This window comes from Coenobita brevimanus, chromosome 62 (genome assembly GCF_032717465.1).
Source record: "Coenobita brevimanus isolate Jiangsu-jjx chromosome 62, ASM3271746v2, whole genome shotgun sequence".
In the NCBI taxonomy this organism is placed as follows: Eukaryota; Metazoa; Arthropoda; class Malacostraca; order Decapoda; family Coenobitidae; genus Coenobita; species Coenobita brevimanus.
In genome coordinates, this window is record NC_137015.1 from 31,864,566 (window position 1) to 31,890,580 (window position 26,015).

The window sequence follows — 26,015 nt, forward strand, 5'->3', positions numbered from 1 at the left end:
TATATATATATATATATATATATATATATATATATATATATATATATATATATATATATATATATATATATATATATATATATATATATATATATATATATATATATATATATATATATATATATATATATATATATATATATATATATATATATATATATATATATATATATATATATATATACCGTATATATATATATATATATATATATATATACATATATATACAGGTGAGCCCTTAATTCATGTGAGGGTTACGTTCCCAGACCCTTCGCGTACGTGGTAAATTCGCGTATACATTCTGCCCTTCTGTGCACAATTACGCATGTCTACTAGGTATATTACATCTGAATAATACTGTTTATGCACTACATACACCTTAAACTAGCATAAAGTATGAAAAAACAACAAAAATGTAAGAAATTTAACACTGAAACCTGACAAGCACAGGCGTTGGTGGAGACACTTCAGCAGTCTGGTACACAAACCCTCACTACCTCCCATATGCTACATTCTGCCTTCTTTATTGTCCAAACAGTTGACTCATTCACCCTAAACACGTTCCGAGCTAGTTCACAGGCGTAGGTGGAGACACTTTAGCACAATCTGGTGCACTAGCCCTCACTGACTCCCATATGCTACGTTCTGTCTTCTTTATTGTAAGAACAGTTGACTCACCCCAAACACACGGTTCAGAGACAATTCACCATCAAGTCAATTCACCATCAAAACATGGACGATTCCCTGTCATTCTATATATATACTTATTATTGATTAATTAATACTTTAATAACTAATTTTCAGGGGGATTTTACAACTCATATAAGTAAAAAACTAGTGTACTGTACTTGCTAAATAAACTGGTATGTAAATGACGGGGAATCATCCTGACGGAGAATTGTCGCCGACATTCCTCCTTCCTCCCTTAAGTTTGTCCAACACTTTAGCTTTCTCTGTCAGCAACATCACTTTACGAGTCCGTTTTGGTGTGTTACCACGTGCATCACTAGCACTACGCTTATGCCCCATGTTGACAGACAAGGCAAGCAATCACTGGAAGGCAGAAAAATAAGCCACAAATAACGATTTGCGAGTCATGCATGGTTTGACCGTCGGATTCAAACTGCCTGTGTGGTGCGTGGTAGACCTCCCACACACACACACACACACACACACACACATATATGTATCCACACGGGCGGCAGGTAGGCATTTTTATATTTTATTTATTTCTCTCGTATATTAAATTATTTATTTGAATACTATAATTTTGTTTTAATTAGTGTACGAAAAATTCGTGGATAACCGAAATCGCGTGAAAAAAGTTCGCGAGTATTAAGGGCTTACCTATATATATATATATATATATATATATATATATATATATACTGTATATACTGTATTTATCATGGTGTTGCTGGCAGCTGCAGTTTGTACCAAGAATGGGAAGGCACTGGTATCCCGCCAGTTTGTGGAAATGATAAAGTCACGCATTGAAGGCCTCCTGGCAGCCTTCCCTAAGCTATGACGGGTGGACGACAACACACCTTTGTGGAAACAGAGTCAGTTCGCTATGTCTACCAGCCACTTGATAGACTCTACATGGTGCTCATCACCACCAGAGCATCAAACATTCTTGAGGACTTGGAGACGCTTCGACTTTTCTCTCGAGTGATCTCTGAGTACTGCCGCAGCATGGATAAGAGTGAGATCCTGGACAATTCCTTCAACCTGATTTTCGCCTTTGATGAAATTGTGGCTCTTGGTTATTGGGAATCCGTGAACTTGGCTCAGATTCGTACCTTTGTGGAGATGGACTCACATGAAGAGAAGGTTTACTGGGTCGTCCGTGAGACTCAGGAGGGAGAAGTACGCACAAAGATAAAGGAAAAAGCGAAGGAGTTGCAAAGGAAGCGTTATGAGGAGGCAAAGCGTGGGATAAAGAGCGGACCCGGAGGTTATGGTGGCGGAGGTGGCAGTAGTGGAGGTTTTGGCATGTCTGGAGGCTTTGGAGGCGGAAGTTTGTCATTCCCTACTCCTGCTGACCCTATTACAACCACAGCAAAGGAGACTCGCACTCCAACCATTAAGCCAGCTGGCCCAAACCGTGCCATGAAACTGGGCAGCAAGGCCAAGGATGTGGACGCTGCCCAAGGATGTGGACTCCCTTGTGACGCAGCTGGAGTCTGAGGGTGAACATGTTGTGTCCTCAACTTCACCACCAGGAAAGACAGCTGAAGTTACTATGCCAGAAGTGGATTTGGAGCCGGTGCACATCGTTATGGCAGAGGACCTAATGGTGCGTGCTGGTCGAGATAGAGGCTTGCAAAACATGGAGGTGCAGGGCATACTGAAACTGCGCATCTCAGACCCTGACAACGGCTTTATAAAGGTGCAGGTTGAGAACACAGACACACGTGCCATCCAGCTACAGACTCACCCCAATGTAGACTGTGACCTTTGGATTTCTCGAGGCCAGATTAGCATGAAGCTGTCCAATAAACCATTTCCACACAACACTGATATTGGTGTGCTGAAGTGGCAATTCCAGACCTCTGATGACTCCCATGCTCCACTTTCTATCAACTGCTGGCCTCAGGAGAATGGCTCAGGCAGCTGCGACATCAACACAGAATACAACCTGGAGATCCCCAACATGGAGCTGAATGAAGTGACCATAGTTATTCCTCTGGCACCTGGCTCACCCTCCCCGATCATCAATGAATGTGAGGGCGAGCATGAATACGACCGGGTGCACTGTTCACTGATCCGGAGAATCCTTGTCATTGACAAGACTGCCCCCACTACTGCCATGGACTTCACTGCTAGAGGCGTACCCGACAATTTCTTCCCTATCGAAGTTAGCTTCAAATCCAATCAATCCTACTGTGATCTCAAGGTGGTGGGCGTTGTGAGCACTTCAGACGAAGCACCGATCACATTATCTCAGGAAACCCATCTGAAAACTAATGTCTATGAGACTGATTAGAAACACAAGGCTGCTTCCTTTACCAAGACCCTGGTTTATAAGAACAGGAAACTTACTCTAGGTGGCACAGGAGGTTTTGAAGCATCTCTTCCTAAGCAATTGTTTTGCATAATAATGCATTAACATTATACAGTATTTTGTGTTATATCATTTTATTATTAATGGTTTGCATCAGTAACTTACAAGAGAATATTAAGTTGTAATATGTGGGCTAAATCACTTAAAAAAAGGTGTCACAAAATCTCAAAGCCATTTAGAGAAGGTACAAAGATGTTACAATATCTCCAAAGCCATTTAGAGATGATACATGTGAAAGCTGATGCCTACAAGATGGATTAGAGAATGAGACTGCTTCCTTTACCAAGATTGGTTTGTAGGGATAGAGGGTGTATTATGAGTGGCATAGGAGGCTTCATTGCACCTCTTCGATAGTTATTTACTTTGCCTTTTACACCTTTACAATCTCTTGCATGTTATCTTTCACGTAAAAAAAATGCCGGATACTTCTGTGTGAAGCTACAGAGTGTGGTGAATGTTTTTGACGTATCAGATAGAACCAGGATTCCGGGGGCTTGAATGATGAATGAATGGAAGCGTGGCGCGTTGGAGTGGGCAACCTTGGGTTGTCTGGACTTTGCTACTCCCCGCCCTGCCCTAGGGTGGGAAAGAAGGTCTGGATGATGATGATGATGATATTAGAAGAGATTTACTGAACTGGAAGGAGTTGGTATACTTGTCATGAGCCCCGCCAGTATTAGGGATCAGTCCTAAGCTAAATTGTGAATTGAATATGGAATATGAGATTGAAGGCATAAGTATTGACATAATTTTCATTTAGTATCATGCAAACTGATTAGAAGAGTGTATGTAAGTGAGGTGGGTGGGGAGAGTGGGAGGAGTAGACCGAGGATGTGACAAATGAATGGAGTGGAGAGGTATATGAGAGGGGGAGGTGTGAGTTGGAGGGAGGGCAGCCAAATATCAGGAGGATTGGTGGGATAGAGACGATTGTTTTTGGCTACCCCTTGCTATATTAAGGAGTTTGGCTATATAGCAGGTAGGTAGATCATACAAATGGATATCATAATGTAACATGCAGAATAAATAGCTAGGGAAGTGGTGCAGCGGGGCATCCAGTGCCACTTAAAGTGCAGCCTTATGTTGATTTAAGTCATGCTGTCTCATTCCATTCCAACCCTCTTTTTATATACACAATTGTCCCTCACTCGATGTAGTGCTGCTCTCGGGTGTCTGCCCTTTCCTCTCCTTTCTCCATTCCTTCCTCCCTCTTCTGTCTTTCTTTACTTCATTCTTTCCTCATCCTTCTGCCTACGGGTGACTTTACACTCCCTCTTTTGTCTTTCTTTCTTTCATTTTTTCCTCTTCCTTCTGCCTATGGGTGACTCTACACTGGGTGACAAGCCAAATGGTTTCCTGTACACCAGGAAACCATTTACTATGCTGGGTGGTAACCATATAACCAAATTATGGCACCTGGTGGTTTAGTGGGTAATTACAGCACTCCAATCGGATTGAGCCGGTGAAGGTTTACATCCAAGGGATGGTTGGGGTTATTGCTCATGTAATGCTACTCAGGGATGAGTGAGGCTGGTCACTCTCATCTTAAATGTCAGGACCAAATTGCCTAGCCCCAGGCTTCTACGCTTCTCATGGGGCAGCGTAGAGTTGGATGATGGATGGATGGATGGATATATATATATACAGTCACCTCTCACATTACGCGGAAATATTGTTCCTGGCAGGTCCAGCTTTATGAAAATTCCATGTTATACAGCCATATGTTTACATGTTACAGGGTTTCATGGTACCCAAGCCAGCCATTTCACTTTTTGGGTCAATTTTCCGGGATTTTTCCCAGGACATTTACCTACCTAAAAAGTACTTCAGTACCCACAAACACTGAAGGATTCCTCAACTTGAACTGAAGAGTCTGTGTGTGTTTACAGAGTCGATTGGAACTTCTTCCCTCTACCATTGGTTGCAGTACATGACCAGGTACCTTCCCATCATAACAAGTGCTGGGTAACATGAATAGTTGACTCGTTGACTTGGCACTTTTTGGCGATGGCACAATTACGTTCTCCTCTCTCCTTCTACTTGATCACGTCAAGCTTCTGCTCCTGGGTCAAACTCTTCCGCCATCTTGCTGAGTCACGGTAGTGCGGCATGGTTAGGCTAGGTCATGTGGCCAAAAAAAAAAAGAGCAAAGTTAACACACAGCATGTGTGGAGGCAGAGAGCGGGCAGAGGGTTGACTGGAGTGGCAGTTGGCACAGGAATCAGGGTTGCCAACTCACATTTTCAAATGTTGCTATGCTCATGCCTAAAAGCCGCTAAAATGTCGCTAACCATTCTATCAAAAGTCACTATTACTCCCCCCCCCCCCCAAAAAAAAAAGTTTTGTACTCAAGTTACAGCAGTTTTTCCTGAACAGTACTTGATGAAATAGGTCAATATTAATCAATTGGTCAAACATGGCCTGAGTTCCCTCAATTTTTTTGCCTCACCAAGTTTCTTAAACGGGAGAACTGTGTGTCGCACTCTACTAAATGGCTCTGCAGCTTTCTTATGTCTGTTTGTGTTTCTGTGTTTCTCAAGGTCGCACAGTTTTGTAAAGTACACTTGCAAACATTACAAAATCCATTTCTATCATCTCCAGGGACCTTGAGAAGCCAGTTTTTGTACTTTTCGTCTTTTAGCCATGCCATTCTAAATTCCTGCGAATATTGTGGCTTGCCCATTTTTAGGTATATCCAAGCACTTTCTTCTGGACTCATAGTAGACTCATGACTGTGTGTGTCGTGTGGACTGTGTACTGTAGGTCTAATACGTACTGAAGTTTCATAAAGATATGTCCTGTATGGACGCTGATGCCACTTCTTAAATGAAGTTAAACAGCTTATTTCTATTATATTATACTCACCACAGATCATTAACAGAAAAGTGGTTTGGCATTTTTTTTCTAAGTCATACCAGATGTACTCAGCACTATCATAAGTAGTAAATCTCATACATACATTTTAATATCTACCAAAGTCAGCATAACCTGTGGCATGGTCTGGGCAAACCACCAAGAGGCAAGAAGGTTCCGGGGATACGTCACGGGCAGATGCAGCGCGCGCTATGATAAATCTGACCGCGTTTTGTCTGTTTTTTATCGTGCTTTGACCAGTTGTCTCATGTAATGACTAAATATTCCATAACTTCTAGCCTCAGGCAGCATTTTCACCATTATAGCAACGTAGTACGTTCTTTTAAGAAATGGGCAATTTCTCCACCTGCATAATATTTGTCAAAATCGTGTTTTGACCATATTGTGGACTAAATAAAAAAAAAGGGCCATGCTATGACTGTTTCCACAATCTCTGATCGCGCATTATATATGTACAGTATATAGATAGATAGATAGATAGATAGACAGACTGATATATACAGTATATATATGTATACATATATACAGTAGGTACGCATAGTACACAAGCTCACAGTACGCGAATCTCATTGTAACCGAGGACCTATTTTTAATTGAATTTTAGTGTATTTTTTAATAGTACGCGAAGTGAACTCGTAACAGGCAAGATGGCAGTGAAGAATGGCCCAAATCTGGGGCTCAGAGCAGGAGACCGCAGCAGAACAGCCAGCACCACCAGTGATAGAGAGTGGAGATTTGTCGATGATGGAGATCTGCCGGGTACTGTGTGCCCTAGATAAATTCAAGGAAGAATAGGAGCGTTCGCGCGACCGGAGAAATGCCAGATATCACCGGTATTTTAATTTTTCGGACAGAAAAAAAAAATCACATGTCGGGCAATGATTGAATGGCCTTTTTCATGCATCTTGTATATTAGAAAAACATGTAAATATTCTATTTCTTCTCTATAAAACAGTGCTTTGTCAATGCAGCATGAAAAAATATAGTAATATAAAAAATATTTACAGCCATTGCAGCCTGGTTTATGCATGCATAGAAATATATATGTATATCTTTAACCAACAATAATAGCTGATTATAATTCATGCTAACACAATAAACTCCCTGTGAGTAAGAATAAAACTTAATTTACTTCAAGAAAGCATGTCGATATTTAGTTGCTGCCTCCAGTACAACAAGTTTTCCAAGCAAACCAAAACAGTTGTCTCTTTCCTCGCTCTGTGACCTCTCCATCAGTTGGCTTGCTTCGTACGTCTGGCAGCGCCAGGTGTCGATACGCCGTAACATTTTAGAGTCTAATAAATATTAAACTATGGATAGACCATATTTGCCATTTTTTGTACAAGTCAGATTATATACGAATGTCATTATTCATACGCCTTTTTTGCTTCTTACAGTCCAAAAACAGTCTTATTGACAGATAATGTCCTAACCTTCTTAGGGAAGAATATATAAAAATACGAATTTTTAGGCGATATTTTGGGTGACATAGCACAAGTAAGAGTAATTTACCTTTTTTTAAAGGTATTTGCCTAACTAATATCGTGAATATCGATCAGAAAAAGAACATTGAAGTTTAACTAAGACCCCCTTAGCCTGTCAAAATGAAAACAAGACATGGTTTCTGGTGGTGTCTGGCAGATTTTCCTCTTCGCGCGAACGCTCCTATTCAAGGACATCGAACACTGTCAGCTGCGAGTGGAGGAAGTGATGACTTCACTGGACAGAACCTTCTGCTACTACACAGACAGGCACAACTAGGAGGTTAACAGAAGGGAGCAAACCCTCATCACCCATTACCTGCGGCATCAAGAAAGTGAGGAATCACTCCCTCCAACATCAGAAGCGCCATTTCCTGGGGAGGATCAAGAGGATGAGGTGATGTCTGAGGTGTCAGAAATAGACTTTGAAGGGTTTATGAACGAAGTGAGTGCATTAGCTAGTGAAAGTGTCGAAAGTGCTGGTGACAAGAGTGGTGAGGAAGGTGGTGTGTCGGGTGGTGTGGCAGGTGGTGCAGGAGGTGCACACTAGGTGCCTCACCCTGCCTCGGATCTTCTTCTTACTTCCATTAAGCCTGTTGTCCTCTTGGGTTAAGGTGAGCAGCCATATTCTTCTTGGTTTAGTTAAGCCATATTCATGTTGACTTACCTAGTAAAGCCATAATATTGTTGGTTTACTATTAATGTGATAGTTTACATGTTTAAGCATAAAGATATTTCATGTATGTGAGTGCTAAGGTGTGTGTATGTGAGAGTTTAGGCAGGTCTAGGAACGTATCCCCAATGACTCCATGTTATAATGGGCTTGCTATACAATGGATAGCTATATGATGGGGTTTTCAGGAATGGAACCCCATCGTATAATGAGGAATTACTGTGTATATATATATATATATATATATATATATATATATATATATATCATCATCATCATCATCATCATCATCATCATCAGCTGTTTGAGTATCCACTGCAGGACCGGCCTATCCTGACCAAAGTCGGGACGATACAGCCACTGTATCTCTACCAAGTGGCTTAGGCTGTCTGGTAGAGATTGTATGTAGGGTGAGAATTGCTTGTAAGTGTAATTGTAGTGTTGGAGTGGCTTTGGATGTGTGTGTAGTCTGTGAACCAAGTGTAATCAGCCCACGCAAGCCGACTGGGTGCAAGCATACTATATAGCAAGCGACACTGGTTCAACCACAGCACCCCTTGTGTCCACCAATGCAGTACGTGGCCGGATGAACACTCCCAAAGTTTATTACCCTGGCAGGGCGCGAACCCTGGTTCACCCGTGTGCGAAAAGCACACTCTACCACTGTACCACAGAGGCTCCTATATATATATACTTGTAAATATTTATACTCGTATATATTTATAAAGTGAAATGTAATGGAAAAGAGAGTGAATCTGGTAATGAATGATGAATACAGATCACTTCAAACCAGCTTTATATTAATAATGCTAATGCCTACTCTCGTAATCCCAGTTCTGTGGCTGTATGTAAGCAGCGATGTCTGAAGGTGCATGTAGTTAATATTAACCCGCGGCGTCCCGTCGACGTTCTTCCACGTCCTCACGTTTTGTCACTGCCAATCCTGTTGACGTTCTTCCACGTCCTCACGTTTTGTCACTGCCAATCCCGTCGACGTACTTTAATGCGCTGCAATTGCAAGGTTCATAATTTCCACAATTTTCAAAATTCGCGCGAGATTTTCGATTCGCCCACCTACCCAAGCCTCCCCTACCTGCCGCCAGGCGGGCAGCGTCCCAGACCCCGCGTGACCCGTGCTGGCCCTTGTCTCGGTCACTCACCTGTTAGCAGTGACCCGGGTCAGACATGGCGCGTAAAGGTCTCTCAGACGACGAAATACAATCCGCCCTGGATGCCTGCACTGGAGATAGTGATTTTCCACTTGATGATGATGTGGTGGATCAAGATTACGTGCAGCCTCAGGAGGAAATAACAAGCAGTGATGAGGAGGTCCCTTCGCCCCGGAAAAAGCGGTGTCACATATCGTAAGGCAAGGGAAGGCCAGCCTGCACCCAAACCACCTGCACGGACCTCTCTCCATCCCCTAGAGAGAGATTCTGATGAGGACGAGGACGAGGATGAGGACGGCGGCTTAGGACGTGATGTTGCCTCGTGGTTGGGGAAGGAAAAAATCTCACCCCGAGGATCAGAAGGTGGGGCGAGAAGGCAAATAAGGTATGGTCCTAGTGTTTTGTCTGGGGAAGGCGAAAGTGGTGTGATGGGAGTGCGGGGTGAAAGGGAAAGTGGTGTGGCGGGAGCGCGGTGTGAAAGGAAAAGTGGTGTGGCGGGAGTGCGGGGTGAAAGGGAAAGTGGTGTGAGGGAGGCAGCACGAGCACGTGGTGCACGTAGGCCTAGGAAAGAGGAGGTGGAGCCACTCCCCAGCATGTCTTTTGCCCCACAATATTCCCAAACTTCCTCCCCACAGCCCCAGGATGTGGGGAAAGGAAGGAAAGGGAAGGGAAAGGGTAAAGGAAAAGGGAGAGGGAAGAGAAGTGCGAGTGATGAAAGGCGCCGCTCTCCACCTCCCCAACCTCCCCCACCACCCTCACCTCCCCACCCTGACGAAGGCGACAATGGGGACGAGGCTGGAGACGGTAGTGTCTCGTGGAACTGGGAAGATGGGAGTAATTTTACTCCCATCATTCACCCTTTCACTGAGGAGTGGCGGTCTGGTTGCACGGCTCCAGGTGTGCATGCGGGTTCCACTAGGGTGGATTTTTTCCACCTGTTCTTTGGGGAGGCGTTTGTGGGGCACATAGTGGAACAGACAAACCTATTTTCACGAACACAGCGCCGTGAAAGTGAACATCTGGGAACAACGAGCAGGCATTCCCAGCAATATGACTATCCTGTGACAATTTCTGAGATGTTCTTATTTTTTGCCTTGGTTCTCTTGATGGGTGTTGTAAGAAAAAATCAAATACCTGCATACTGGACCACAGACCCAATGACCATCACACCTTTCTTTGGAAAGGTGATGAGTCGTAATAGATTTCAGCAGATTCTCGGCTGCCTCCACTTTTTTGATGTAGAAGAGCCAGCTAATGCTAATAACACTGATAAAATGAGGAGAATTAGGCTTGTATTTGATCATTTACGGGAAATGTTCCGCTCCTCATTTTATCCTTACAGAGACCTCGTCATAGACGAGAGTCTTGTGTTGTGGAGAGGCAATATTTCCTTTCGCCAGTACATACCCAGCAAGAGACACCGTTTCGGGTTCAAAATCTTTGTTATGTGTGACTGTAAGACTGGATATGTGCAAGACATAGTCCTGTACACGGGCGCACAGACATATATAACAGAAGATCGTAGTATAGGACTCTCAGGGGCCATGGTGAAGACAATGATAGAGGAGTACCTTCATCGTGGTCATGTGTTGTACCTGGACAACTGGTACACTAGCCCTCTTCTCGCTAGGTTCTTCCACCAACACGACATCGGAGTCTGTGGGACAGTCAAGAGAAACCGTCGCCATATGGTCAAGATAGGGAGGAAACTTGACAAGAACGAGGTGGTTTTCTTCCAGGCAAATAACATCCTTGCCACCCTGTGGAACCACAACAGGGAAGTTTGCCTCCTATCAACTGTACACAGCCCCCTGATGCACCGCACAGACTCCGTTGATCACCGTAGCGAGAGGAGGCGCAACGTCTGGAAACCCGAGTCTGTACTGGACTATAATCTGAACATGAGGCAAGTGGATCAGTCAGACTCGATGATTTCCAGTGTGGACTGTGCCAGGATCACGATGAAGTGGTACAAAAAGCTCTTTTTCCACTTGCTCGACATCACGGTCCTGAACGCACACTACCTGCACGCCATGACAACGGGAATATCAGAGACCTTTGAGGCGTTTGTGAGGGAGATGGCACGTGAAATAATCGCCAGGCATGCCCAGGACAGGCCCACACACCGCACACGCACCCCCATGGCTGACCAGACTCCCCTACGCCTCGCAGGACGCCACTACCCTAGCACAATCCCTTCCCAACCAAACCGTCGTAAACCCCAGCGCCGCTGCCATGTATGCAAGCACTCGACAGTCAGACCAGCCACTCAGAGAAAAGACACAAGGTACGAGTGTGCAGAGTGCAATGTTGCGTTGTGCCTTCAGCCATGTTTCAGAGAGTATCATAACTTCCTACACTACTGAAACTGTGTAGGATGGCGATATGACGCTCAGTATAATGGTAAGGCCAGTCAGTACGTGCTAAGTCTTATATAAAGTTGATACGGGTGTAATGTTTGCAGGAAAGTAATGTATAAGTTGAGAAATAGTGTAAGTTGAAAGAAGTGATATCAAAACTACACCCGTAAATCTGCGAAAATATGACGCTCAGTATAACACTCTGGTCAGTAAATATGTGATAGCAAGAATATAAAGTGGAAACGGGTGTAATGTTAGCAGGAAAGTAACGTATAAGTTGAAAAATAGTGTAAGTTGTAACAATTGATGTCACGAGTACACCCACTGTGTAAATCTGCGAAAATATTACGCTCAGTAGAACATTCTGGTCTGTAAGTATGTGATAGGAATGATATAAAGTGGAAATGGGTGTAATGTTAGTAGGAAAGTAATTTATAAGTTGAATACTAGTGTAAGATGACACAAACGACATCGCGATAACACTCACTGTGTAAATATGCAATAATATGACGCTCAGTAGAATAGTAAGGTCTCCAATTATGTGATAGCAATGATATCAAGTGGAAACATGTGTAATGTTAGTGGAGAAGTATTATATAAGTACAAAAATAGGTTGTAAGTTGAAATAATAGTCATAGCGACTTCACCCTCTGTGTTATTATGCGCTATTATTACGCTAAATATTATCGTAAGGCCTGAAACTATCTCAAAACAGTTCTCTAAAGTGGAAAAGTGTATAATGTTATTAGGAAAGTATTATGTAAGTTGAAAAAACACAATATGAGTTGAAACAACAGTCACAGCGAGTTCACTCACTACGTAAATAAGCGCTAACATTACGCTAAATGTTATCGAAAGGCCTGTGAATACGTAAAAACAGTTCAATATAATGTAAAATGGTATAATGTTATTGGAGATGTATTATGTAAATAGAAAAAATGATATGTATCATGATTCAGCAATGTTAGCGATTCATCGTGAACAGTTTGGCCAATTTCGCTCGGTTCGCCCGATGGTACAATGCTTATTTCACCTCTATTTTTGTATAAAATCCAATTTACTCTTGTATCACATGTTTTTATGTTTGTAATAAATACATATCTACTTACTTTCATTGGTTTCCCAGACTTATAATACCTAGAAAACGTGAGAGGCTCAGACCACCTACAGAGAACACGGTACCAGGTGTGACGAAGGTATACCTGTTTAGGCCACTTATGGACCCCGGTGAACACTTTCTTGGTGACTGACCATTGTTTCTGACCAAAAGCAAAAGTTTTAGCAAAAAAAATTTGGGTCCAAAAATGGTCGGGATTGGGGGGTACCAGTGGTGAAAAAGTGGTCGGGACGGGGCGGGTTAATGTGATCTCTGGCATGAGATTACCATATACGTAATGAATCCAGAAGGAGAATGAAACTCTTGATTTAGAGAGTTTTCAAGTAATGCACAGTATCTTGTTCAAATAGTAATCAAAGTAAGTCAATGAGTAGTATGGCAGAAAACTGAGATGTTAAAAGAATGGTGGTTGGTTGTCTTCATGCTGACATGACATTCACACCTATTGGCAGAAAAGTACCTCATCAGAAAAAACAATGGGTTTCTGCATAAAACCTTTTTTGTGATCCCTCGGATTACAGCGCTCTACAGCTACTCATTTGCCATGTCATTAAAATTAATTAAATGTTTGTGGTAGGTGGGGGCATTCACCATCCACTCACTCGATGTAGTGCTGCTCTCGGGTGTCTGCCCTTTCCTCTCCTCTCTCCATTCCTTCCTTCCTCTTCTTTCTTCATTCTTTCCTCATCCTTCTGCCTACGGGTGACTTTACACTCCCTCTTTTGTCTTTCTTTCATTCTTTCCTCTTCCTTCTGCCTATGGGTGACTCTACACTGAGTGACAAACCTAATGGTTTCCTGTACACCAGGAAACCATTTACTATGCTGGGTGGTAACCATATAACCAAATTATGGCACCCGGTGGTTTAGTGGATAATTACAGCACTCCAATCGGATTGAGCCGGTGAAGGTTTATATCCAAGAGATGGCTGGGGTTATTGTTCATGTAATGCCACTCAGGGATGAGTGAGGCTGGTCACTCTCATCTTCAATGTCAGGACCAAATTGCCAATACCCGGGCTTCTACGCTTCTCATGGGGCAACGTAGAATTGGATGATGAATGGATGGATGGACAATGATTAGGTGGATGTGTAATGCGTCCTTGAATGTCAGGCCTCAAGGGGCTAGGTTTATGATGGAAAAGTTTAGAGGAAGGATGGGACTGAGTATATTGGTGTTGTGATGAGAAGGGAAAGATTGAGATGCTTTGGGAACATGAAGAGGATGGGGGATGACAAATGGGTGCAAAAAATGACAAGTGTTAATGCTGCGGGTGGGGTTGTGAGAGGCAGACCGAAAAAGACCTGGGATGAGGTCATACGGTGTGACCTCAGGGATAAGGGACTGAGGAAGCTGTCAGAGATTGTGCAGCATGGAGAACTGCCAAAAGGTGACCAAAGCTGACACATGCAGGCTTGTTGGAATCTTTATAAATTAAACAAAATTAAACAACATTTTAATCCTTCCATCCACACTTGAGAAAAACATGCCATGTAATCACATCACTCACCAGATATCCATTATCACTCTTGATGCCATGGAGGGTGGTAACACGTCATCCTCATTTGATAACAATCAGATCATTCGTTCATTTACAGATTTCCTGCACCTACAGTGCAGGCCGGGCCATACATTAGCCTGGTCAGTGGGGGTTTGGGCTGACTTAAAAAATAGTAAGAGGGAAGACAGGGCCTGGGGATTGCCCAGCTAACACGTCCTGTCTTCTGGCTGGCTTTGTGGTGTGTGTGAACAATCTGATGACATAACACCTACTCATATGAATAAGTGCGCATGCCACAGGTGTAGCTTTTATCTCTCTGATTGCTCAACATTCAGGGTGATCTCTTTACTCAGGTTTTCCTTCATCTGTCTTGAGTACTCTTACTTCAGTATGCTTCCAAGAAAGGAGCAGAGAGTGAAATAACAGATTTTTGCATGGCCAAAAACCTCCCTATCATGAAGAAAGAATCTGAAGGCACCCGTTTCACTTGTCTCTACCCAAGGTTGCTTTGCTTTGTCCTCTTCCACGTCAAACTGAGGCCACATATACAAACAGGAGTGGTGGTGATGAGCACAGCAAGCAAGGGTGGCTCCTAGTGCACTGCGTAGGGAAACCACAGAAAGTGCACCACAGAGTGTTCACTTTGGATGACTGGACAAAACACTAACAATAAAGGGAAGGCCACCATCTCCTCTAAAACACTTTGTCTCTAGACAAAAACCAATAGACCCTATCCTCAGCTTTCACGGTCTGAGACAATTCCTCTTACCACCACTTAAAGCACCTGCATGTGAAAAAAGATTTTTGACTTCACAAAAGCCTGTTTTCTTCAGTAAATTACAAAAATTGGGAACATCACTTCCAACAGGTACCATATCTTGCAGCTGAGGGACTAGTACAGTTTCAACATTAACAAATTACACAGTGCATATCAAATTTCAAAACAATCTTCCCTACCTTGTAGTCTTTAGGACTGAACCAGTTAAAGGTATTCTGCAGGACCAACACAAGGCAGGTGAGGGTGAAGAGAACGATGCTGTAGATGGTAAGGGCATTGTTTTGACCCAGCCTCAGCAGGCAGAAGAAGAGAAGGATAAGCTGGAGTAAGAGTATGGACACGAAGACAAAGTTTATGGCAGTAGTGTGGATCTTGCTGTTAATGCAGGATGGTTTGAAGACAAAGTAAATGTTGTACTTGTCTACTAGATGCTTCATACCAACACACAATGTGCCTGTAGAAGATAAATCATAAAGTGATTAGTGGAAAAATGGAGAAACTACTCAAATTATTACAAAGAGGGCCATATCCTTAAAGGATTAGGAAGTTCTCCAGCACCTGTTCTTTTGCACTTAATTTTGCATATAATTACATCTCAACTCATAAACTGCTACATATACTTCAATATGTGTGAAATAAATCTATACATGTTAAAAGTACCCCGATATACGATACCCCACCTAACAATGGGGTTTTACCTAACCAATTAGATAATCAAACCAGGGTATACCTGTATATTGGTGGTAGGTGGGGGTGCTCACCATCCACTCACTCGATATAGTGCTGCTTTAAGTGTCTACCCCTTCCTTTCTTACTTCCTTCCTCTTCTGTCTTTCCTTCATTCTTCCCTTTTCCCTTTGCCTACGGGTGACTTTGCACTCCCTCTTCTGTCTTCCTTTCCTTCATACTTTTCTCTTCCTTCTGCCTATGTGGGACTCTACACTGAGCGACATGCCAAATGGTTTCACCAGGAACCATTTACTATGGTGGGTGGTAACTATATAACTAAATTATGGTACCTGGTGGTTTGGTGGGTAATTAAGGCGCTCCAGTCAGATTGAGCCTGTGTAGGTTTATATCCAAGCAGTGGTTGGGGTTTATTGCTCACATAATATCACTCAGGGATGAATGAGGCTGGTCACTCTCATCTTAAATGTCAGGACCAATTTGCCTAGCCCCGGGCTCTTACGCTTTTCATGGGGCAACATAGGATTGGATGATGGATGGACAGAAATATATATACTGTATATATATATAGAGTATATATAAATATATACATACAGTACCCTCGTGTCCAGTAAGCGTTTGTCCAGTACTATTCTCGTCCAGTACAGCTGGCAAAGAAATAAAATAATTCATTATTGTAGTACGGATTTGTTGGGCTAGTAAGGATCGGCGGCACAAAAAAGTGGCCAAATCTGACAAGTTCTTCTCTAGTACTGATGTTCTGCATCCAGTACTATTACCCGCCAGGGTGCAGGAAGATGGCAAACACCAAGGAACGTTTCCCTAGTACTGCTGCGCCAGTTCAGTACGCCTTCCTCGTGACTCGTGCCGTGTGCCAGTCACATTGCAGTATTGCACTTCCCTCTGATGACGGAGACAACGATGTCAGTGTGTGACTATGAGGGATTTATGAGGGAGGTTACGGCACAGAGGTCTCCTCAGGGTCCTGAAGGCCCTCCTTCAGGGGGTCAGTAGGACCTCCTATAGCCTCGGATACCCCTACCCCTTCCCCCCCAAGCCCATCACCACTCACCTTAAAGGTTGGTAAAATCTTAGTTGTGTCAAAAAAATAGTTAAGCTGAATTCAGGGGGCACTTTTTAAAGGCTTGTCTGACATTATTCATTTTTCCCATAAGGTCTGTTGTTTGCCCAGTACAGATTTAGTTCAGTATGGCAGTACTGTCTGACAAAAACAATGTACTGGATGCAGGGATACTGTATATATATAATATAATATAATACAATATTTCATTCATTCATTGCCAGACGCCATGTATCCCAAATGAGGTGGCCAAGGGCTTAGAGTTAATTGTTTTACAGGGAGGGGCACTAATCCTCCACCAACCCCACTTGACACGTAGGGAGAATAATATAATATATATATATATATATATATATATATATATATATATATATATATATATATATACACAAGTAAATGATTTAGGAAGTAGAGAGATGGTATGGTGCACAAGGGCTTGAGAGTATCCATCCATCCATACATCATCCAATCCTATGTTGTCCCATGAGGAGCGAAGGAACCTGGGGCTAGGCAAGTTGGTCCTGACATTTAAGATGAGAGTGACCAGCCTCACTCATCCCTGAGTGGCATTACATAAGCAATAAGCCCCAACCATCTGTTGGATATAAACCTGTACACAGGCTCAATCCGAATGGAGCACCTTAATTACCCTCTAAACCAACAGGCGTCATAGTTTGATTATCTAGTTACCATCCAGCATAGTAAATGGTTTCTTGGTGTACAGGAAACCAATTGGCTTGTCACTCAGTGTAGAGTCACCCATAGGCAGAAGGAAGAGGAAAGAATGAAGGAAAAAAAGAAAGAAGAGGGTGTACAGAGTTACCTATAGGCACAAGGAAGAAGAAATAATGAAGGAATGAAAGACAGAAGAGGATGAAAGGAAAGAAGGAAGGGAGAGAGAAAAGGACAGCCATCACGAAGCAGCACTATATTGACAGAGTGGATGGTGAGTGCCCCCACCTACCTCTAATGCAGACAAAGCTAAAGTGATGGTATCTAGGACTGGTGGTGGTATTGCCAAAGCAGAGAGAAAGTTGGCATGTGCGGTTTGCCACAAGGGCATGGGAAGTAAATACATCTTGTGCTGTAATTGTGATAAGTGGGTGCATACGAGATGTAGCAGTATTAGAGGTAAACTGGGAGATAATGCTGATTTTGTGTGTGCAGTTTCTTGGGGAGAGTATGTGGAGATTGTCAGACATGGAAGAATACTTGCTGGAGAGTCTCGAGTGTGTGGAAGAGTTCTGGTACCTGGAAGACATGTTACGTGCTGGGGCTGGGGCTAAATATACTGTAATTCTATGGCTAGAGTAAGGAGTGACTGGAGGAAGGTCAGGGAGCTGTTGCTGTTGCCTCTCCAGGCACTGAGAGGGTGTTCCCTCCCAGCTACAGGATCTTGTATGTGGCATGTGTTAAGAGCGTACAGCAATGCTGTAAGGTAATGAGACTGTGTACTGCAGGCAATGGATGTTCATAGCCCCAAACCCACAGATGTAATGATGATTCGAAGGTTGTTGTATAGTGTGTCCTTCAGTGAGAGGCCTGGGGGGGAATAGGACTGTCATTGAAGAGTTGAGAGGAAGGACAGGACTTTAATGTACAGTATTTGTGCTGGGATGAAGAGAGGTAGATTGTGATGTTTTGGGCATGAAGAGAGGCATGGGACCTGGGACCCACAGCCCACCTGCCATGGCCAGTGGCTGTGGCAGTGGCCTCAGGGCACCCTGCTAGGACAGATACAGGGACACTCTCCAAGTGCACCTTGGCAATGTAACTACTCCAATGTTATACACCCACTGATACGACAGCCTCCTGAGGTGCTACAACCAGGTTTGGGCCCATCTTTACTGGGTGGAAGTGGCAGTGCACTGTACCCTCTGACAAAGATCCAAGGTCCATCCCATCTCAGTTCCCAACACTATGCTGACGGAGACCATGCCATGCCTCCCTTCAGGTCCACCACTAGTTTGTGGGGACAAAGTTTTCTGGTCGCATGCCCTCGCTGGTGTAAACCCCTGTGACATAGTGGGGTACGATGCGTGGCATGTAAAGCTCAAGTTGAGTGGTGCATGAGATAGAGAGAAGCGTTTGGGAGAGTATGCTGACCTACTCCCTATGTAAGTGTCACAATAAACTGGTCCGCAAAGTGGGATGGTCAGGATACCCTGATGGCTTGTGAAACATGAGCTCCAGCTCTCCCAATCACCAGGATTCCCATCCCCCCTGGGAGTACTGACCTGATTGACTGGTGCTACAGTCTACTCCTATCATTTTTATGCCAATAAAAACCTAGCTTCATATTAAGATGACCAATATTACTACCACTTAGAATAAACAAGAATCCTTAAGGTCTGATATTAAGATCTGGAGGGCAAAGAGGAGACTGAACCTGAGTGATGGTAAAAGTGTAATCATTATTATTCAGGCAAAGAGAAGGGATGATGACCCTGATAGTGCCCTGACCCTGAAGATTGGCAAGTTACAACTTCATCCAGTCTAGTCTGTTCAAAGTCTGGGTGTCCATTTCAATTAAAAAAATATATATATAAAAAAACATTAATCAAGCTGTAAGAAGCTGTAACCTGCACATCAGAAACCTGTATTCTGTAAAGTTTCTAAACAGACGAAGCCTCTTAACATTGGTCCATACAATGTTTTGTCTTGTGTCATTTAGTGCAACTCGTTAAGGATAAGCCTTCCAAATAATCTACTAAAGAAGGTTCAGTCGTGTTGAACAGGACAGCATGGATAATCACTGGTCTTCCTCTAAGAACCTCAACTATCTTATCTCTGAGTTACACTGCTTGCTAGTAAAAGCTTGAATAGAATTTAAACTATGTCTCACTACTTTCGCTGTTCTTCAGTTTGGTGAGCCAAAGCACAATATTTTTTTGAATTGTTGAAACTTTTGCCAGCATGCCCAGGTGTGATGTTATTAAGCAAACATGATCCCATGTGCCTTGACGAGCCTAGAGCTGTCCACCAGTCATCTGTCTCTGATCAATTTTTTTCCTATACTGCCATTACCCATGAGGCAATGGACTTCTACTGAATATTTTATAGGGCTGCTCAAAGCATTTCTCTTTTTAAGAAGCTATAATTAAAGAAGTGGTGTTATGATCAATGATTATAGGATTTAAATCACTGCCATTTCTGCAGACCAAGCTTGTATATGAATGATAGTTATCTTTTTTAAGTTGTACAAGTATCAAAAGTGTGTTGAGCACTATTGAATTCCTTACTGGAAAAGCTGGTGCTTCTGAGACACAAAAGACCAGATTATTATTATTATTATATATATATGCCTGAGACCATCCACTGCAAAACATAGGATTCTCTCTTTCTTCCTAAGAGTGACTGCTTGGCTATCAGCTTGCTTGTTCCATTGTTGGTGCATCTGCATATTTCTTTTCTCTCACTACCTCTTCCTCTTGTACTATATCTGGGTTATCCCTACATTATTCCTGTTATCCACAACCCACAAATAAAATGAGCCAATAATCATAAACTTACCAAAGGGTGTAATCAGGGGGCAGGACAGTGAGAATATGATCGTCATAGCAACAATCAGCATCATCCACGCATACTGTACTCCAAAAGGGAATTCAAGGATCAGAGATCTGCGCACAATTGCTGACTCTGCCTCAGACCTTCAGGGAGAGAAAAATGTTGCTGTACAGTAATATCCCGATATACAATAACCCTAGTTGCGATACCCCGGCTTAACAATGGGGGTAGAAATATCATCATACCCTGCCTAATGATGGCCAAACCCCCGGTTTAACGATGAATTTTGATTTTTTTTACCAATTTGGATGATATTTTAGACTAAAATTGTGTGTTTAGGTTGCTTTATAAACAGTTGTTATACTTAGATTAATGTGTTTTTGCCATAGGTGGGGTGAACACTGTCATTTTGGGGTACAGTTTACTAAGTTTGAGTGAAGATGAATGGGAGTTGCAAGGTTTGGTAAATGAATTTGGGACAGTGTGTAGGAGGAGGAATCTGAAAGTTAATGTAAACAAAAGTAAAGTTATGGTGTTTGAGAGGAATGAAGTCACAGAGTGTGCAGTGAGGTTGGATGGTGAGGATATGGAGAATGTGAGTGCATTCAAGTACCTGGGTAATGTGATGAGTAAGGATGGAACTTTGGCGGATGAAGTGCATGAAAGGGTACAGCAGGGAAGGAAGGTTGTTGGTACACTGAAAGCAGTGATGAGAAATAGGGAGGTGAGTATGGAAGTTAAGAAGTCACTGCATGATAGTATTGTGATCCCTACCCTGACGTATGGAAGCGAGGCATGAACCTTGCAAGAGGGGAACAAGTCAAGAGTGAGAGCAGTGGAAATGAGTTACTTGAGAGGAGCATGTGGAGTGACGTGTAGGGACAGGTTGACAAATGAAGAAGTGAAGGAACACTGTGGGGTGGATGTGGATGTGGTTAAGAAGATTAGGAGAAATACACTGAGGTGGTTTGGACATGTGAAGAGAATGGAGAATGAAAGACTGACTAAGAGGTCTATGTAGGTGAGGTGGAGGGAAGGAGAGGGAGAGGTAGACCGAGGATGAGGTGGAGGGATGGAGTTGAGAGGTATATGAGGGAGGGGGGGGTGAGTTGGGGGGAGGGTAGTCAAATGGTGGGTGACAGAGCGACTTGGAGGCGTTTTGTCTGTGGCCACCCTTTGCAGGATTAGGGCGTTGGGCTATAGATAGATAGATAGATAGATTTTTTCCGGACTTATATTTGATGATTTTCCAATTTTATTTGTTGGTTTTATGAGTTATTTACAGGTGTTAGGCTTAGGTTAGCCTCCTTTACTGCTGTTCAGCCATTTAGATTGGCTTTAAACTTGTTTTTGGGCTCATTTGGGTGGGTTTTGGACTTGGTTTGGGAGGAAACCCAAGCCTGATAAATGCATCCCATTACTTTACATGTTAAAAGTACCCCAATATACGATACCCCGCCTAACGATGGGGTTTTATCTAACCAATAACATCGTTAAACTGGGGTATACCTGTATATATTTATAAAAAAAAAAAAAAAAAAAAAAATCACAACACAGCTAAAATGTTGTTAACATATTTTTGCACTTTCATACCTATTTATTCAACTACAGTACAGTAATCTCTCAATTATTCGTCGTCACAATATCCGGCGCTTTGTGCTCGGCTCTATTAAAACATTACCTGGCAAAATTAGGCAATATCCTGCTCAGAAATGGCCAGCAATCAGCGGTACTATGCATTTTTCGGCAGTAAGGTGTATCATCCAGCTCAGACACAGGACCCAATCGGTGTGCGGGCAGACCCCACAACATCAGCCAATCATAGCGTGTTGTGGAAATGACCCTCCTAACACACCAAGCCTACTGTCACTCTCTCAGTCTCTTCCATAAACGCTGTATAGTGGGAACGTATCAGTGTGTTGTGCATTTTTGACCCACATGGTGGCTAACCCCTAGCACTGTGACTCAGCCTGTGGCCTTCCCATACTGGAGTAATCTTTGTGGGAACCATTCATTTCTAGACCACATATGATTAAGTGCACTGTATTGCATAATGTACTACTCTACCTTCCACTGATGTCAACATAAGGTGAGTACAGTATGATTATGATTATATGTACTGTATTACTGTACTGTATGTATTGTATCAATACTGTACTGTATTTACTGCTTAATTTTAATCTTTTACTCATGGGTAATATTGCAGGCAAGTTTTTAGGACAGAAGGCTGAGATGGATAGCTTAGGAGATAGTGACACATTAACCAGATCAATGCCACATGGACAGCCAACTGAAGATACCTACGCAATATATGGCATTCTGCTATGTCCAGCATGGGGGTTGGCAGAATTACGCTGGATAATTGAGAGATTACTGTACATTTAAACTGCACTGTGCCACATTCTTTAAAGGGTGGCCTTAAAGAAAGGCTCTACATGCATTTCCTTCACTCTATTATTTGGCTATATCCCAAGTTATGGTACAGTACAAACTTTCAAATCTGAAAACCTCTATTTTCAAATTTTGTTAATGTGATATCGAGTGTTGATATCACCAGCCCTTACACCATCAATGTATTTTTTTAAGAGTTTCTTTTTATGGCCTGTATAAGCCCCAGTGATAAATTTCTTCTACAAGGTACTGGAAACTCTTGTTATACAGACTCCTAATACAGGTGAAGCCCAATATCCCAGAAGGACCATCATCCACTCACTTGATGTAGTGCTGCCTACTTCTTCCTTAGCCTTTATCATTCTTTTTCTTTGCCTGCCCTCCTTTCTTCCTATTTCTCCCATCTTTCCTGTCACTTCTTATTGCTTTTCTTTCCTTTACAGGTGGCTTTACATTGAGTGACAAACCAAATGGTTTCCTGTAAGCCAAGAAACCATTTACAATGCTGGGTGGTAACCATATAACCAAACCATACGTGTTCCCTATGTGTCAACAAGTGGGTTGGTGGAGGGTTAGTGTCCCTCCCTGCAATACATATAACTCAAAGACAAATGGCCACCCCTTATGGGATTATGGCATCTGGCAATAGATAGATAGATAGATAGAGTTAGGTAGAGTACAGTAAACTCTCAATTATCTGATGCAATTCAGCCAACCCCCATACAGGATATTGCATAGTACCCCCAATCGGCTATCCATTTGGTGTCAAAACGGATAATCTGTTACTATCTGTCTTGATCCTCTATCCTAAAAATTTTCCTAAAACATTACTCTTGAGTAAAAGATTAAAACTTAGCATAAAATACAATACAGTACTGATACAGTACATACTGTATAGTACAGTAATCCACTAAACAATATACAGTAATCATAATCATACTGCACTCACCTAGTGTTGGCACTGATGGAGGGTGGATACAGTATGCACAAATATGTCCTCACTATGCAGTTGTCAGAGCATTATGCCACAGAGCACTGAGGGGCTACAAGGTTAGTCAGAGCACTGCAGCATTGAGCATGGCATGGGAAGCCACAAACTAAGTCACAGTACTAGGGTTTAGCCACCACCTGGATCACAAGAGCAAAATGCAGATACATCCTCGCTGTACGACATCCACATGAGAGACTGAGAGAGCTACGGTAGGCTTAGCGTCCTGAGTGGGCTGTTTTTGCAATGTATTGTCATTAGCTGGAGTGTTGCAGGTCTGCCTGCTCTCCAATTGAGCCTCATGTCAGAGCCAAAGGGCCGGTTGCTTCTCGTTACTGAATCGGATATTGCATAATTTTGCCAGATATTGCTTTAACTGAGCCAGGCAAAAGGCACTGAACATTGTGTTGGGCCAGATATTGCAACAACAGATAAATGAGAATTTACTGTAGTTAGTTTGGGTGAGATTTGGAAGCTTCCGGTTTTGCTGTTTGCTGATGATACAGTATTGTTGAGTGAAGATGAATGGGAGTTGCAAGGTTTGGTGAATGAATTTGGGACAGTGTGTAGGAGGAGGAAGCTGAAAGTTAATGTAAACAAAAATAAAGTTATGGTGTTTGAGAGGAATGAAGTCACAAAGTGTGCAGTGAGGTTGGATGGTGAGGATATGGAGAATGTGAGTGCATTCAAGTACTTGGGTAGTGTGATGAGTAAGGATGGAACTTTGGGGGATGAAGTAAATGAAAGGGTACAGCAGGGAAGGAAGGTTGTTGGTACACTGAAAGCAGTGATGAGAAATAGGGAGGTGAGTATGGAAGTTAAGAAGTCACTGCATGATGGTATTGTGATCCCTACCCTGACGTATGGAAGCGAGGCGTGGACCTTGCAAGAAGGGAACAAGTCAAGAGTGAGAGCAGTGGAAATGAGTTACTTGAGAGGAGCATGTGGAGTGACGTGGAGGGACAGGTTGACGAATGAAGAAGTGAAGGAACGTTGTGGGGTAGATGTGGATGTGGTTGAAAAGATTAGGAGAAATACACTGAGGTGGTTTGGACATGTGGAGAGGATGGAGAATGAAAGACTGACTAAGAGGTCTATGTAGGTGAGGTGGAGGGAGGGAGAGGGAGGGGTAGACCGAGGATGAGGTGGAGGGATGGAGTTGAGAGGTATATGAGGGAGGGGGGGGTGAGTTGGGGGGAGGGGAGTCAAATGGTGGGTGACAGAGTGACTTGGAGGCGTTTTGTCTGCGGCCACCCTTTGCGGGATTAGGGCGTCGGGCTATAGATAGATAGATAGTTTGGAAGTTATTTTTCTAGATAGCAAAGTGGTTATAACAAGGGTTATATGAGGTTGTGTTCAATGGTCATAGAGGTTAACTATTGGGCAACACTGGGGAAGCCATACCAAGTACAATACATATCGATTCTTAATACTGTATACTCAATACACACAGCAATACATTACCTGTAACAGAAGTCATGCTGTAAGTACCTAAAGTTGTACAATACGCACTACAAGCATCAAATGTCATAGGAAGTACAGCATTTACTTAATATTAAATATAAGCTTGCTGCTTGCAAGTACCAGACAGGAACTTGGTAAGCTAGTGTAGAGTTTTGCTGTTTCCTGTAAGCATCGTGCCTGAGAGTAAATGTAGAAAAGATGGTTATTGAGAGACAGAAGGTGACTCCCAGTGTGTTGTTACAGTGAATGGAGAGAGACTGGAATTGGTGAGAGAGTTTAAATACTTGGGCACAGTGATAGAAAAGAGAGGAAAATTGCAAAAGAAGTTGAAAGCAGAGTGACACAAGGATGAAAAGTAGCTGGTGCAATGAAGGCCTTGATAAGAAACAAAGGCTTGAGTGTTGCAGCTGCACAAGGCTTACATGAGGGAGTGTTGATGCCAACTTTTGACATATGGATGTGAGACTATGGTGTGGCATGAAAATGAAAAGTCAAGAGTAAGAGCAGTGGAGATGGGACTGCTGAGGAATGTATGAGAAGTACAGAGAGTGGATAGGATATGAAATAATATGATTCGTGAAAAGTGTGGAGTGAGGAAGTCGATGGACACCAGAACTGAAGAGAGTGTACTGAGATGGTATGGTCGAGCAGGGCAATACTCCCAAGGTGGATGGAAAGCTGATGACAGGGAGAGCTGGAGCTCTCATTTCATCAGCCCTCGGGACTAGGTACCGACCATCCCCCTTTGCTGATATTTTTCAGTGTCTCAGTAACACTGAGAGTAGACCAGCATGCTCTCCAATACAAGTTTCTACAACTATCAACACCAAACTACATGCACAGAACACACCACACTTCTTTTTCCAAATTTTCAAAA

At 42.9% G+C, this 26,015-nt stretch overlaps 1 protein-coding gene and 1 pseudogene across 1 annotated transcript in view; one reads left to right on the plus strand and one right to left on the minus strand.

Moving 5' to 3' along the window:
* Positions 1–1,408: 1,408 nt before the first annotated feature.
* Positions 1,409–3,419, plus strand: LOC145404057 (coatomer subunit delta pseudogene; annotated as a pseudogene).
* Positions 3,420–15,017: 11,598 nt separating this feature from the next.
* Positions 15,018–26,015, minus strand: part of LOC145404026 (mechanosensitive cation channel TMEM63B-like) — a 188,992-nt gene continuing 177,994 nt past the window's right edge. Inside the window, exons 10-12 of the mRNA XM_080275629.1 lie at positions 20,302–20,438; positions 15,200–15,474; positions 15,018–15,026 (exon numbers count right to left, since the gene is read on the minus strand). Coding sequence (XP_080131755.1) covers positions 15,018–15,026; positions 15,200–15,474; positions 20,302–20,438 — 421 coding nt within the window. The remainder of the gene's footprint in view (positions 15,027–15,199; positions 15,475–20,301; positions 20,439–26,015) is intronic.